The sequence below is a fragment of the Anomalospiza imberbis genome, chromosome 3, assembly GCF_031753505.1.
Source record: "Anomalospiza imberbis isolate Cuckoo-Finch-1a 21T00152 chromosome 3, ASM3175350v1, whole genome shotgun sequence".
In the NCBI taxonomy this organism is placed as follows: domain Eukaryota; kingdom Metazoa; phylum Chordata; class Aves; order Passeriformes; family Viduidae; genus Anomalospiza; species Anomalospiza imberbis.
The window spans coordinates 72,948,169-72,962,294 of record NC_089683.1 but is presented as its reverse complement, the minus strand read 5'-3'; the positions used below and the strand labels follow the sequence as shown (position 1 = coordinate 72,962,294).

General features: G+C 45.0%; 1 protein-coding gene across 2 annotated transcripts in view; it reads right to left on the bottom strand.

Annotated features, from left to right (window-relative positions):
• TRIM67 (tripartite motif containing 67) overlaps nt 1–12,407 on the bottom strand; it is a 35,926-nt gene extending 23,519 nt beyond the window's left edge. The window contains exons 1-4 of one of the 2 annotated variants that reach the window (XM_068185111.1): nt 11,313–12,407; nt 5,957–6,052; nt 1,984–2,106; nt 627–737 (exon numbers count right to left, since the gene is read on the bottom strand). In XM_068185111.1, the coding sequence (XP_068041212.1) occupies nt 627–737; nt 1,984–2,106; nt 5,957–6,052; nt 11,313–12,224 (1,242 nt within the window). In that variant the 5' untranslated portion in view covers nt 12,225–12,407. The remainder of the gene's footprint in view (nt 1–626; nt 738–1,983; nt 2,107–5,956; nt 6,053–11,312) is intronic. The other variant, XM_068185110.1, reaches the window with a different exon arrangement.
• Nucleotides 12,408–14,126: the final 1,719 nt, after the last annotated feature.

Sequence of the window (14,126 nt, the reverse complement as noted above, 5' to 3'; positions counted from 1 at the left end):
TTTGCACCTAAGAAACAATATCCTGCAAATTAAGGCAATTATTGGCTAGGCCATATTTTGCAAAGAAAAGGAACCTGGAGCTGCCACAGGTCTTGATGCAACAATCTCAGTGAAGCAAACCCTTCAGACTAGATTTCCTTACAGGGGAGGTGCTGAAAGGACTCTTTCACATGGGAAAGCAAAGGGGAGAAGCACAAGGGGGAGAAATACTACTCTGCTGAGTCACTGACCTCTCCAAATTAATCAGAGTTCTGTGGGGCCCTGTGTTGGGTTTCTCAGATGAGAATAAAATAATATTCTGCAAAAAGCTATCATTAGCTGCATAGCATCTTTTTCTCAGCCCAGAAGGAAGGGCTGGCAAGAGGAAAGACATCAGGAATCAGGGGAGTTGTGTGACCATTAACTCCTCACCTCAGACAGGCTGCAGCTGTTAAAGCCATCTCTTTGCTGGGACACTCATGCTATCACCAGGTTCTCTGAGTTTTCAGACAGTACTTACAGGAGTTAAGGTGAACCTGCCTTGGAGGTGGAAGGGGCTAAAACAAAGCCACACGTTTTTAGACTTAGCTTTAATGTATTTTGTTTGTTTGTTTGTTTTTTTCCCAGAACATTAGGAAGAAAAATACCTGTAAAAACCCAGAGGGATCATTTTCTTTGATAACTTCTAGGCAGTATTCCATAAGCCCTGTTGACTGGCGTAGCTTCAGTGTACAGTGATTTATCTGGTCCCAAACAATCTGGAAAACAAACATCAGTACAGTTCTATGACTGCCTCAGCTTGCAGTCAATTGTATAAAATTATTTCAGTAGAGACAGGGAGTGGGAGAGTGTGTTAAATCTATGCTTAATTTAGCTGCCATATGGCTATTGCCATATCTCCATCAGCTTCACTCACTTGCTCTGTATTGTAAATAGCGATAATTAGCTTGGCAAAATGTTGTGCACAGGGAATCTCATTTTTTAGAGCAGATTAATTTCTCAAAGATTAGGCTTGCTTGGGGCAGAGAGGGCACAGAACATGTCTCTGCATTTGCAGTGTTCACATTTCCAGTCACACTTTCACTAACATCTGAGCTTTTAAAAAGTCCTTCACTTTAGAGGCAAACTGCTGAAGTGGTTTCTCGCAGATAATACCCTAACATTCTCTTCACAATTTATCATTGAACCTTCTCTGCCTAAGAACACATTGCTGGAATTAAGAAATAAAATAGCTGCATTCCATTTTTTCAGATTTTGGCCTTGATTCTGCTGCCACATGGCTGTGGACTAGGTCTAGTAGCACTGTGTTCTGTAGGACAATTTGTGACAGCAATAAACTGCAGAGTTTGCTGTCCTGTCAGCAGTATGTCCTGAGTGCTGGTTCTTGTTAAGCAAGCTGAATGCTGATCTCAGGTGGATTTTGTTAACTGATATGTTAGATAATCCATTTCAGTTTTTCCTTCTTAGATACTTTTAATGTGAATGGCACCATAGTACCTCAAAATCACATAAATATCAGCATTTTAAGAAATGTGTCTATTTAAATATTTCTTGACTGCTACTTCATTCATCCACTTTAGATTTCTTCTTGCCATCTCCTTTTACTATATTTCTTTAATATATTTTGAGTAGCTCATGTATTTCTGGAGGTGGCTTACCTGAATTTAAAGATTCGAGGAGATATCAAAATTACAACTGTTTCCTTGGGCATAAGGTGCCATAATCCAAACCACACACAGGTTTCACTGATCAGCACCTCTCAAAAGATAGCCCCAAACCATCAGATAAATAAAGATTGATGGCCTGATTCAACAAACTGCCGAAGTATATCACTCATTTAATGTGCATAGGCACAGTTCCGTTAAACTGCTGAATTGGAACCTGCTAAAGGAACTTTAGAATTTGGTCACTAGGAGATTTTATGGTGTAAAGGGTTGGGGAACTTGACAAACCATGCCAGGTATCTGTTAGCAGCTGTGCTGAGCTGATGAGAGGAGTGCTCACCTTCAGCTTGTGCTCACGTTCCTTGGTGACCTTTGTGAGCAGTTTTGCCTTTTGCCGTGTTAACGCATCAACCAAGGCATCGCACTGAGCCACAAGACAGGCTTCGTAATCCAACCCGTTCTCCTACAACAAGGACACAGTCATACCCATCAAAGAAAGCACAGTTTGCAGCTTAAGCTACTGCTCATACCTGCTTTCCTGTTCAGAAAAGATTACCTTTCAAGACCCTCTGTATTTTTGTTGCTTTTCTGATTTCATTACAGCTGTACCAGTAATAGCTGCATGCTGCAAAATGAAACAGTAACATGCCATGCCACAAATGGTCTTACTCAAAACCATGATTTACTGGCGCTTTCCTGACGACAGATGTAGTACAACATAATGTAAATGCTAAATGTAACATACACAGTGCATACATACATAAGAGGATTCTGCTCCAATCTGTTTCAATTATCCCACTGTAGCAACTTTGAAATCACTGGCTCTGTACCACAGCAATTAGAACAGAATTATAGACCAGAATCTGGTCTACTGGCTTATTACAAGGAAATTAATGAGGTACAAAGCCCTAAGGTTTGCTTCGAGTACTTTTTTTAAAATAGCTAGCACTTGGCAGTGGAGCTATGTACTTGATTAGCTTTTAAAAAAAGAGACAACTTTCTATTCACATTATGGTAAAATTCTTTGCTAGGCAGAAACCAGCATGAGGTATACAACACTGAGCCTTTAGTAGACTCTGGGAACAATTTAGCATTACATAAATCCCTGGAACTGCTTCTGTAGTACCCATTCAAAGGAAGACTCTCCCTCACCTCCTCTGTTCATGAAACTAGAAGGAGAAAACTTTCAAGCTCCTCTTCCAAGGAGATGTTTAGGTGTGCTATCAGCTTTCCTCCCAAATACCCCAATTTAAAACAGAAAAAAACATCATTAAATGTGAGAAGATTTTAAACATGCACTGAAGGAGAAGCACTTCTTGGCTAAGACACTGTACTCCCCTAACTCATTACTATCTCTTAGCTCTTTTGCTTTTTTCTTATTTTCTACTCATTTGCTTTGTCTTCTTTTTTTTTTTTTTTAATTCAAATTTTTCAGCACTGTACTCCTTTCCCTCACTGTGACCCGTGCATCCCATTCTCCAGCTGATGGATGCAGGGTCAGTATTCCCTGAGAAGCCCCCACTGCAGTCCTAGACTTGACGGCGAGATGCGGGCAGGGGTTTATCTGGGGGTGGGGATACACCAGACGGCTCAGCTCCTGCTCACAGGTTTGTCTCGGACTCTTCCTGTTTGCATCTCTCCCTCTTTGGCTTGTATCACACCCAGCTCCCCCTTAAGCCCATTTCCATCCCATGACTGCTGAAGTGCTGGCTTGTGCACAGAGCCTTAATCAGTTGGTGGCTGTAGTGCATCATTTCTCTCCTCGTTTTCTGCTCACGCATCAAACGGGTGTTTGGCGATATGCCTCCTTCAAGTGAGAAAGTATGAAATTGTTACAGCAGATGGGAAAATGGGAAAATCAGATCATGACAGCAACAAGGAGAAGCAAGGAAGCAACAGGAGCAATGGGGAACAGGCAGTATCTGAAAAGAACAAGAGATACAAAAGTGACCTCAGAGAAGAGAAAGGCAGGAAAAAAGAGGGGCAAACATCAAATCTGCAAAGCAGGGAAAAGAAAAATAGATTACTAACTTGCAAATTGCCCCAGGTAAGATGAAAGCATGGTTCCTGGTAGTTCTGGCAAACTCAGAGAGGAGATAAAGAGTGTGAATGGCTGCCTGGTCTACAGCACATTGAGACTGGATAATAAGATCTGCATATTGCTTGCTCCTTTGTGTAAAAGTATTACTAAAATACATTTTTGCTGAGGGGTAAATGTCCATATGCGAGTGCGGCAACCGTCATAAGATTTCTGCTGTAAATAACCTGTTCTATGTGTGTCTGGCAATAAACCTATGCACAGAGGCTACATCTGTTCCCCCACAAAGTAGCAGTACAAGAATTGGTTTTTGTCCAAATGTCAAAAGGCACAGACTGGCTCATGACACATCTAAACCCTTTCCCCTCAAAGAGTGGCTGTACCAAAGCTGACTACCAGGAGCATTCCCTGGTATGTGTTATCATCAAAGGCAGCTCGAACATCGCATGAGAGGAGTGCAATTTGTCACGGGAGAAAACCATCCCAGGGAGCTCCTTAAGTGTTCAAGTGTGTGGGTGATCATCTCGGAGCCGTGCCCCAGCCTTGTTTTACTTAGGAATACAATATGCAGCTGATTAGTCCTGCCATTTTGGTTTACTGAAATTTGATGTTTCACTCAGGCTCAGGATGAACACATGAGGGTCAGATTCAGATTTGTGCCCAGACTTGGCTAAATGTTAGAGGGTACTGCTGGATGTAATTTCCTCTTCTGAGCTCTCCTCTAGCATTTTAAGCAATGAGCAGCATCAAATAAATGGCTTGGTCTTTTGATCCAACTGTAGCAGCTCCCTTATGCAGAGCAATTTGGCAGTGATTTTATTGAAACACATTAAAGGATTTTACAGCATAGTCATAAATAGTCATAATAGGCCACTTCTAGGTTTCAGGAGGGAAAAATACATTTGTAATGGAGCTAGATGACTCAAGAAGGATTGGTGATAGACTACTGTTTTGGATGGGTTATCCCATCCTAAAATAGCTGTTCATACCTACAGGAAGAAATGCTGTCTAGAGGTGCCTCTCTTTTCTCCTTGGACAGTGAAAGAAGTCTAAATGAGTAGACCACATAACTATGTAAGCTACATAACTGTTAAATGGGTAAGTCAGCTGAGAAAAACATCACACTCTAGCCAAAATACAAGCATATTATATGTGCCAGTCAGTGGCTTTGCACTGGTTTCTTTCAGTTAAATGTCCTTTCATTTTACCAGTTTCTCCTTTTGGTGTGTTCCATTCCCCACATGGCTGTGGGAGACTGTGAGGGTGCCTTGTTAGGCTGCCCTGAGGCAACGCAAGAGCTTGGGCATCTCTTGTAGTACAAATTCATCCTCTGGGGTTTTAAGTGGAATACTTTGATGAATAAATAATAAACTTTTAGAATTTCTGCTTTGGTTTTCTGTTACCAACAAGCACAGGACTTGTTGATGAAAGATGAGCAAGCAGCAGAGTGGGCTACAGAAGAGTAGGTGATGCATATCCCATTGCTGTCAAGCATTGCTGCAGCAGAAAACAAGTGTCCCCTCCTGGACACTGTGCAGCTCAAACTAGAGCGGCACATTTCCAGGTACATTCCGCAGGGTGAGAAGGACCTTGAGGATCATCTGACCTCCAGCACTGATGAGTCTAAATTTGATTGAAATTAAGGCTTGTTTCATTTTGGGTTTGTGCCCTCAATTACTGCACTCACTATGAGCTCTTTTTCTGACTATTAAATCTGGACAATTACAGGCATGAAAATAACTTACGCTCCAATTAACGACACATTGATTTAGCAGTAGTTACTTTTTTTTTTTTTTAGTAGAATATTCCTGTATTTTTGAGTATGTGTAGGACTTTCTAACAAGCACTCTAATAGGCAGGCTGACTGGATTTTTTTCAGAAATTAGTGCATTTTTAGGAAATGTAAGATGAAAAGCTAGCAGTAAATTTTGAATGTGTTAAAATGAGAATTTATCCTAAATGTCAAATTCAAGCAATTGCAGTCAGGGAGGAGCCTAGAAGCATGACTAATGGATTCAATCAAACACTAATCAACACAGCTCAGATGTCCAGTATTGAGTATCAGCTTTTTGCAACAAAAAGCAAACAATCTAGAAGCTAAGAGGGGCTTGCGGGCATTATTTGATGAATAATTTTACCTAGCAAATCCATTAAAGGAAGGTCAGATGATTCCAGGAAAGATGAGAATAGCATAGGAGACAAAGTCATCAAATAAATTATTCACTCAGTTCTATTGATTACTGTATTCTCAAAACAGATTATATGCTACAGTTACCTGGATCTGCTGCAATAAATTTTTCAGCTGAACCAAAAATTCTTTAGCTTCCTTTGCTTTATCTGAAACACCATTTAAAGCCTGAGACAGCTGTGCCTGCAAGGGAGAAAAAAGGAAGAGAAAAAAGAAAAAGTTAGTGATAAAATGCAAATGTTTTTCTTAGTAATCCTTGGATTTGATGATTAATAATGTCCCAAAAGGCTTACATGTATTCCTAATTCCACAAAGTGTTTGTGCTAGAAAAGCATAGTTAAGATTTTTACTGTAATCAGATTTAATGAGGGTGAAATATGCATATGGGGGCAGTCAAGTATTGTGTCTGCACGTTCCACTTTATTGCAGCAACTTGGTAAGTCAAACACCTTTTTATAAAACAGCTACCCACATGCATAAGGAGGTAGTAATCTTACACTTACACAGTAACATCTGTCATACTGAAAAATCCCCAAGTGCTTTCCAAAATGACACTTCTTTTTAAGCCAAGTCTGAAATCTTTATAAATGTGGTAGATCCTACTAAACCTGAGATAGTGTAAAGACAAATCTGCCTTCTCAGACTTCATAGTAATGTCCCTTTGGGGCTCCAGTTTCCCATGCTCCAACTCAACAAATGGGTGCATGTTTCTGCAAAAGCTGGAAAAAACCCTTCCTCTAACTTTTGACCGGTAAGGCACACAGAATATGTCTTTTTAAAGTCCACCCTCTAGGCTTGAACTTCCCTTTCCTCAGCTAACACCTGAGATCTCTAAGCTGAACCACAGGCTTATCAATGAACTTTGAGGACAGGAAGGAAAGAGTGTTTTTGCCCCTGGAAGACCCAGTGATGCATTTTGGGGTCCCAGTGCCCTGAGCTGGAGGACTATGACTGTGAGAATGATTAACCCCCAGTAAACCCCAAATTTGTGCAGGATTTGCTACTCCAGATGGATCCCTGTAAGTCTAGGAGTCCCAATAGGATTCACCAAGTGTACTCAAAGAACTGGCTGATGTCATTGTGAGGTTCTGCACCTGGGATGGAGCAACCCTGAACGTATGCAAGACTGGGGAACAAGAGGCTGGAAAGTGGCCCCTTGAAAGCACATTAGAGCTAAAATCTATATGAGAATATGCTTTACAAAATTAATTTGTAACAAATGTAAAGGGAAGACACATTATTGTGCCTATTTCTCAATATTTAAATCTTTGCTATTTTCCTACACAAACCTTTGTCAATGCACAAAAACCTGAAATGATGATGTTTGATATTAACACTACAGGAGGCCACAGAAGCAATCTCCAGGTCCATGAAAAAAATCTCTGTTTTCTGCGAGATCAGACAATCAAGACTTGAGGTCAGCTCTGCACAGGCTGATCATGTTTGCCAAAGTTTGAAAGTTTGAAGCCCACCTTTTTTGATCACACCTTCTGTTCCACTCACAGGGCACATCTGAGCCTTTGATTTGTCAAGATGACACAGAACAAGGTTAAAGCAGCACATGACAAAGCAGCTGGGGTGTAAGCAAGAAAAAAATAGGTGGCAGAAGCATTATATTCTCTGTCATTGACTGTCCTAACCAAATTGTCCCAGGGAGGCAAGAGTTCCTTTCTTTCAAATCATAACCAATGGTTGGTCCCGACAAAAGTAAAACTTCCACTTTCCCAACATCTGCCCCAGCTCTCAAATAATCTCAAAGTGCATTCCACCAGATCAGAAGAGACAAAACCAGTATGTGGGCATCACAGCAACAGTAGAAAACCACCACAGATGAATTGTAAGCAGCATATACACCAATGGCAATCAGCAGAGTCACTCCTGGCACACTCCTATCACAGAGAGATGCAACAGAAATTCAGCCATGTCACTGTCTAAAGGGCTCATAAGCAAATTGATCTGTTCATTAAAACCTGTGGTTGCATTAACTCGACTGCAGCATGAAGCCGAGTAGAAGACCAGATTTCCATTTGTGAAACCCACTTAGAGATAATAGCTTTGTTTTTCCAAGCATTTGTAAAAGCTACCTTGCAAATCAGAGGAATTTTAGTCATGTACTTCTCATTAAAATCAAGTGGAGCTATATGACTAAGCCTTCAGTAAACCAACCAAGCCATAAAAATGCCCTGTACACCCAGAGCAATCTTTCACAGCACAGAAATATTTATTGTAAGCCAAACTGAGATGTAACAAGCTCCATTGACTGGGACAATTAATAACTCCTGACAAATGGTATTCCACCTGGTGTTATCTTTACATTAATACCTGGTCTTGCAACCAATAATCTGAGGGCTGGAGATGGATACCAAGTTTCTATTTCCACCAATTACAGGAACACAGAGATCACAAGGGTAAGTAATTGAACCCAGATGGGCTGGGAAGACCTCTGATTTCAGAAAATGAACCAGATAATGGCCATGTCCTTTTTCAACCAAACAGTTCATGCTCATTTAGTTTGCCTTCTCTCCATCTCTCTTTAGCAGTAGATTGACTATTGATTAGATAAGCTTGTCCTGGAGTCGAATTCTCACAAAGGCCACATGTTTTTGGGAACACAAGTCTTTAGGTCAGGAAATAAAAGCAGGCATGTGGACTCCCACACTTGCCTGCCTGCCTGCCCTTCACAGACCTATCCAGCTGTGGGTGTTTTCAGCATTTTGGTACGTACGTATGGTTAAGCCTTTGAGAATGGGCAGAGCTGAAATGTGTCCCCCATCATTCCTCATATTCATAGGTCAGAAGACCTACCTGAATGTGATTACAGTACCACTGTACTTGCTAAGAAGACATGAAAGGATTAAACTTCAACAGAAGACTAAGAGTTTTTGTTAATAACCTTGAAATGCTGGTCCAGATGCATTTTTTAGGCAAGTGAGTATAATGAAGTCCAGCTAAACCAGGGGATTTTCATAGATTTGTGCCATTGAAACCTTGGTGTTATTTTACACCAATTTTACTTTGTCTGTAGGACAAGTTACACACAACAGTGCAATGGGGAACCTGCACCACTAACAGGGACCAACCAGTCCAGTACAGCTTTGGTATCAGCAGTACAGCTGAGGGTGAGTGCACATTTCTTTGCATGGCCTGCAGCACTGCCTGGACAAGGTTATACACTCTGTAATTTGCCACTAGGCCACTGTAATAAGACCCAGACAAAGGAGGAGCCAAACAAAGGGCTAACACAAGGAAGGCTTATTGGTCTAAGAAGAAACCTTTCAGCTGCCTCTGCCAGCTATGCGTGGAGCATCTGGAGAGAACACACAAGCCTTAAATTATGTTTGGCATACCAGTCAATGTAAGTAATTTATGGTTTGGCCAAAGTAACTGCAGGTAATAAACTTGTAGAAATTGTTGTATCAGAGAACTATTTCTAAGCAGAAGTATCTAATTCCAAAACAATTTATCTGAATGAATGTGAGATGATCATTTAAGCTGCCTGGCTATACAGTTCCATTAAATTTATTTCGTGCCAAGCACATTTTTCTGGAAAATATAATATTCACAAGAGCATAATTTCAGAGTCCCCAAATTATGTAATTTCAAGGGTTTATTTTCGCTAGAATTTTGACATTGATTGAATATGCAAACCAAGAGAAAAATCATGTTCTGTGATACCTCAGTCACAGAAAAAAATGCAATAAAAATACAAGCCAAAAGGTTTTTTTCCCATATTTGACAGTAAGAAAGAGATAAAATAACTGATTCTGAACTTTGATTACATCGGACTGGTCATATTCCAAAAGACATCAGTTTTAACTCAAGGTAGACCATAGTACATCACAAGCTGCTCTCTCATGCTCTCCCAAACATCGGCCAGGTTTGAACTGTGAACTCAGACCCTGCTCATCAGATCAATTCTGCTTAGAAATGGATTGTGACACTGGGATATGAACAGCAGCTGCAAATGTTTAATCTGCTGCTTCTGGGCCAAGAGAACTTCTCTGTACAAACACTCATCATGCTAGGGAGTAATGATGGCTGAGCTGCTGGCAGAACATTTACACTGAAACACCTCCAGAAGAAGTTTGTCTTTCTTCTTGGATGGATAAACAATGCAGATCACCCCAAGGGGCATCTTCTTTGGATCTTAAAATAGAAAGCAATTTTTTTGTCTTGCCAAATACTTCAGCCTATCTTCTGCTCAACCACTCCATGGCCAAGGTGTGATGACACCAGTCTTGATTTTGACCTTTCCTGCAGTGTCTGAAAGGATCTCTCTGTGCTTTCTTTACTGATAACTGCAAGCAGAGAGTAAAGAGAAGGGAATCCTGCAGCCAGCAGAGCTGGTCAAGTGCTCTTTGCACAGCTGTGGGAGAAGTCCTTTAACCCCAGTATAACAGGAAGCTGCAAAGGATTGTCCTCAGCTCTCAGGTATTCAAGTCCCCTCTCTAAGTTCATATGTTTGAACTAATCATTTTTCCAGGGTCCATCATTCTCAGCAAGAAAGAACTAACCTCATACATATTTTTGACTTCTAAGGCCACATCTTGCTCTTTATTCACATTGTTGCAAAGCCTTATTTTTAGCAAGGAAAGCATGACCAAGTGACTCACCAGCTCTACCAGACCTCACTAAACTCCTGTGTAGCCAAACAAATGGCTCTGACCTGTCCACAAAGGAATCCAGGGAGGACTAGGGAGCATCACTTGCAGGGAAGCATGAATCAGACAATGACGATATATGAATCAGAAAAAGCTTTACTTGTCCCTAGTCCCCATCTACAATCCCTTATTTATCTTTGTATCATGAAAGTCCCTCCAGCCATTACTCCAGGCTTCTTTGGGAACCGAGTGGGAGGAGACCTCTTTAAGGGCCAGGAGAACACCCAGTGTCCATGAGCATCTGTACCACACTTTCTTGTCTAAAACATTTGGGTGGCTGTGGGCCACTCTCCCTCATTGACATACAGTTGCGGCAGCTTGCACAGAGTCCTGGATGAAAGGGAGGTGGTGAAAAGGAGGAACAACCACCCTGTCTCCTCACAGGTAGCTGCTGCCACTGCGAGAGCATGGGGAAGGCTGAGGACAGGATGGCCAAGGACCCTGTGGAAGGCAAACAAGTTGGTGAGATAGACATGCTAATTCCAGCTATCTGCCTGAGACCTGGTGTAACCTCACTGGTCGAGGTGAGGCCAACATGAGAGGGAGTCTGGGTTTTCCAACGCCGAGCAGAAGCTGCGGGGTCAGCGGGAAGTCAGGAAGGGCCAAAAACCTATGAGCACCATTCTGAAGGGAGCAAAGTCTGAGAGGATGATGGACACGAAGGACCTCATGTCTCACAAACTGCACACACCGTTGCGGCACTGGGATGAACAAACCGCAGTGCTGAGCATCACCCCAGCTCTGGGCATCACCCCAGCTCCCAGCGGGCTGTCGGGACTCACCTTGTGCTGCTTCCACATGGCTCCCAAGGCCTTTACGTCGTGCTTGCTGTGCTTGCCCTCCTCCAAGCACTGGTAGCAGACTGGGCTGCGGCAGCTCACGCAGTACATGCTGTAGTTCTCCAGGTCGTGCTCGGCGCACGTCGGCAGCTTGCGGCCGCCGCCCGCCCCCTTCCCGCCGCCGCCGTCCCCGCCGCCGCCGGGGGCGCCCGGGTGTGCGGGCGGCGGGGCCAGGCGGTGCTTGGCGAAGGGCCCGCGGGCCGGGTGGCAGCGGAGCTGGCATGCGGCGCAGTACAGCACCTCGCACTGCTCGCACAGCACGGCGGCCGGCTCGGGCGGGCTGCGGTCGCAGAGCTGGCACTTGGCGGCGGCGGCGGCGGCGGCGCGGCCCTGCTGGTAGCGCTGCACGATGGCCTCCAGCAGCCGGTTGCGCTGGAAGCCGCGGAGCCCGCGCTGGTCCAGGGACGCGCTCCGGTGGCACTGCGGGCAGGTGAGGGAGGAGCTGGCGGGGCCGGCGCCCCGCGGAGCCGCCGCCGCCCCCGGGGGCGCGGGCACCAGCGGCAGCACCCGCACGCCATTGGGGGACTTCAGGCTGGGGGTGTAGGAGCCGTAGCCGCTGTCGGTCTCGCTGTGCAGGCTCAGCTTGTCCGCGTGGTCCCCGCCGCCGCCGCCCGCCGCGCTCTCCGAGTCCAGGCAGGCGGCGGAGCCCGCGGCCGCTCCCGGCGCCGCTCCCGGCGCGGAGGCGGGCGGCGCGGGGCCCCGAGAGTGGAGCAGGGCCGGCAGGTGCTGCTCGCTCTCCGGGGTCTGCACGGCGATGGTGCGGGCACAGGGCAAGCAGACATTGTGCGAGCAGGGCAGGATGATAGGCTCCCGGAACAGCGAGCCGCACACCGGGCACTTCAGCTCCTCTTCCATGGCCGCGGCGCGGCTTTGTGCGCGGGCTCCTCAGGCGGGCGGCGCGGGGTCGCCGCCGGCTCCCCCCATCCCCCGCGGCGCCCCCTCCGCCGCCTCCCTCCGCTCCGGGCGCCGGGGCGAGGCCGGGAGGGCTCCGGCCGCCGCTGCCGCCCCGCGCGGTTCAGCACCCGCCGCGCAGAGACAGCTCCGCACGGCCGGGCAGCGCCGGCGCCGGGGGAGCCGCCCGGCGGCCGCGGGCTGCTGGCGGCCAGGGAAAGGCTGCCCGCCGGCCGCGGCGCGGGCAGGGAGCGCGGTGGGACTGTTTTAACGTTGGTGGCATAGAGTAATAATATATGGGGAAGGGAGGCGGGGGGCGGAGGCAGGGCAGGAGTAGGAAGGGGCGGGAAGAGCCCTTTCCAGCAAATAAAGTGGTCGCTCTCTCTACGGCTGGGAAAGGCTAAAACATTTTTTAAAGGATCTCTACACAGCGATGTCTTCATATGTTTAAATAAAGCCATTGTTTGGGTAGCAGATTGAACGCAGGCGGGGTTTCGTTATCTCTAGTAGCCCTCTCTCCCGTCCCCGAATTAAAAGAGGATGCTCATCAACAAACTAAGCTCGTACCTCTCCTTCACACGGCTCTCACCATGCTGGAGCACAACCAAGATACACAAAATGTCAGGCATTGACAGAGGGGGGGATGAGAAAGGGGTTAAAAGGGAAGCACGAACCCCAGCTACGAACACTGTGGCTGGCAGGGGCGGCGGAGCGCAGCGAGCGGGGGACGTGCCACATCGCCCCAGCTCCCAGCCCTGTGACCCCAACAGGAATCTGCTGCGAAGATAAATCAGGGATGACAGCTGAGAGTTTATGAACTGAAAATAACCATCCTTAGAAGAAAGAAACCAGCAGCGGGAAATCCCCCATCTGTTTTGTTTACATATGCTTAGCGTGGATGTAGCAGTGGTTTATTTCATAGTGAAGAGATTATATGTAAGAGTGATTTCACTGATTGTTATTATTGTTATTCGTCAATCTTGTTTAACAGCCACTACCATATTAAGCTCAATTCTATAAGCAGATCCTAATTTTTTGTTTGTTTTAAAATGCAAACTGGTCTTTTCAGAACAGCTATTTTAAAAAATGAGGAACTAAGTGGTATTAAATGAAAATAAATTTTAAAAAGAGAAGAAGAGATAACGTATTAAAACATCATAACATTTCTCAGTAAATGACAAGGGTTTTTGTGACACTGGTTAGGAAAAGGTTTTCTAGATTCAGGGTTTGCTTTTGCCAGATTGTTGAAACGGTTGATGCACAGAAAAGGAGGAATGGGGTCAGAGAGTAGGAATATATTAAAGCTTCAAAATTTTTTCAGTCTTTCCTCTCTGGAGTTCCTTTTTGTATCTTGCCCAGCCACTATCACGATAAGCTGACGGGAAAAAATCCCCAAGGGGTTTAAGTTTTGTAGTTCCCCATTTCAGAGTGAAAAGCAGCAAGTTTGGCCTCTGGCACATAGTAGAAACAGCCATGACCCACATAAACCTGCCTGTCATCTGGCTAGGTATCTTCTTCTTTTATGTGACCTCTGTGCTGAGATTGAGAGTTTCTAGACTGTGTGTTTGGGCTACCTCCAGCCAGAAACCTCAGTACTGCAAGAAGTGTTCTGAAACACCACTGATTTCACAGCTACCTTATGCTACTGCATAGTAAGAAAAACCTGTGGATGAAATACTGTTATCTTCATAGTGGCTGTTCTCTGCTCTCCCATCTGTCAGCAGCAGGAGTGGATGTACTCTAAAGATTTCTTGGAGACCTATAGGGGAATCCAAGTCACAAATTTCAAGTCTATGTTGAAAGCCATAATCCTAAAGGTAATTATGAAGGCATGGTAGCTTTTTTATGGACCTTTGCTTTCTTTCT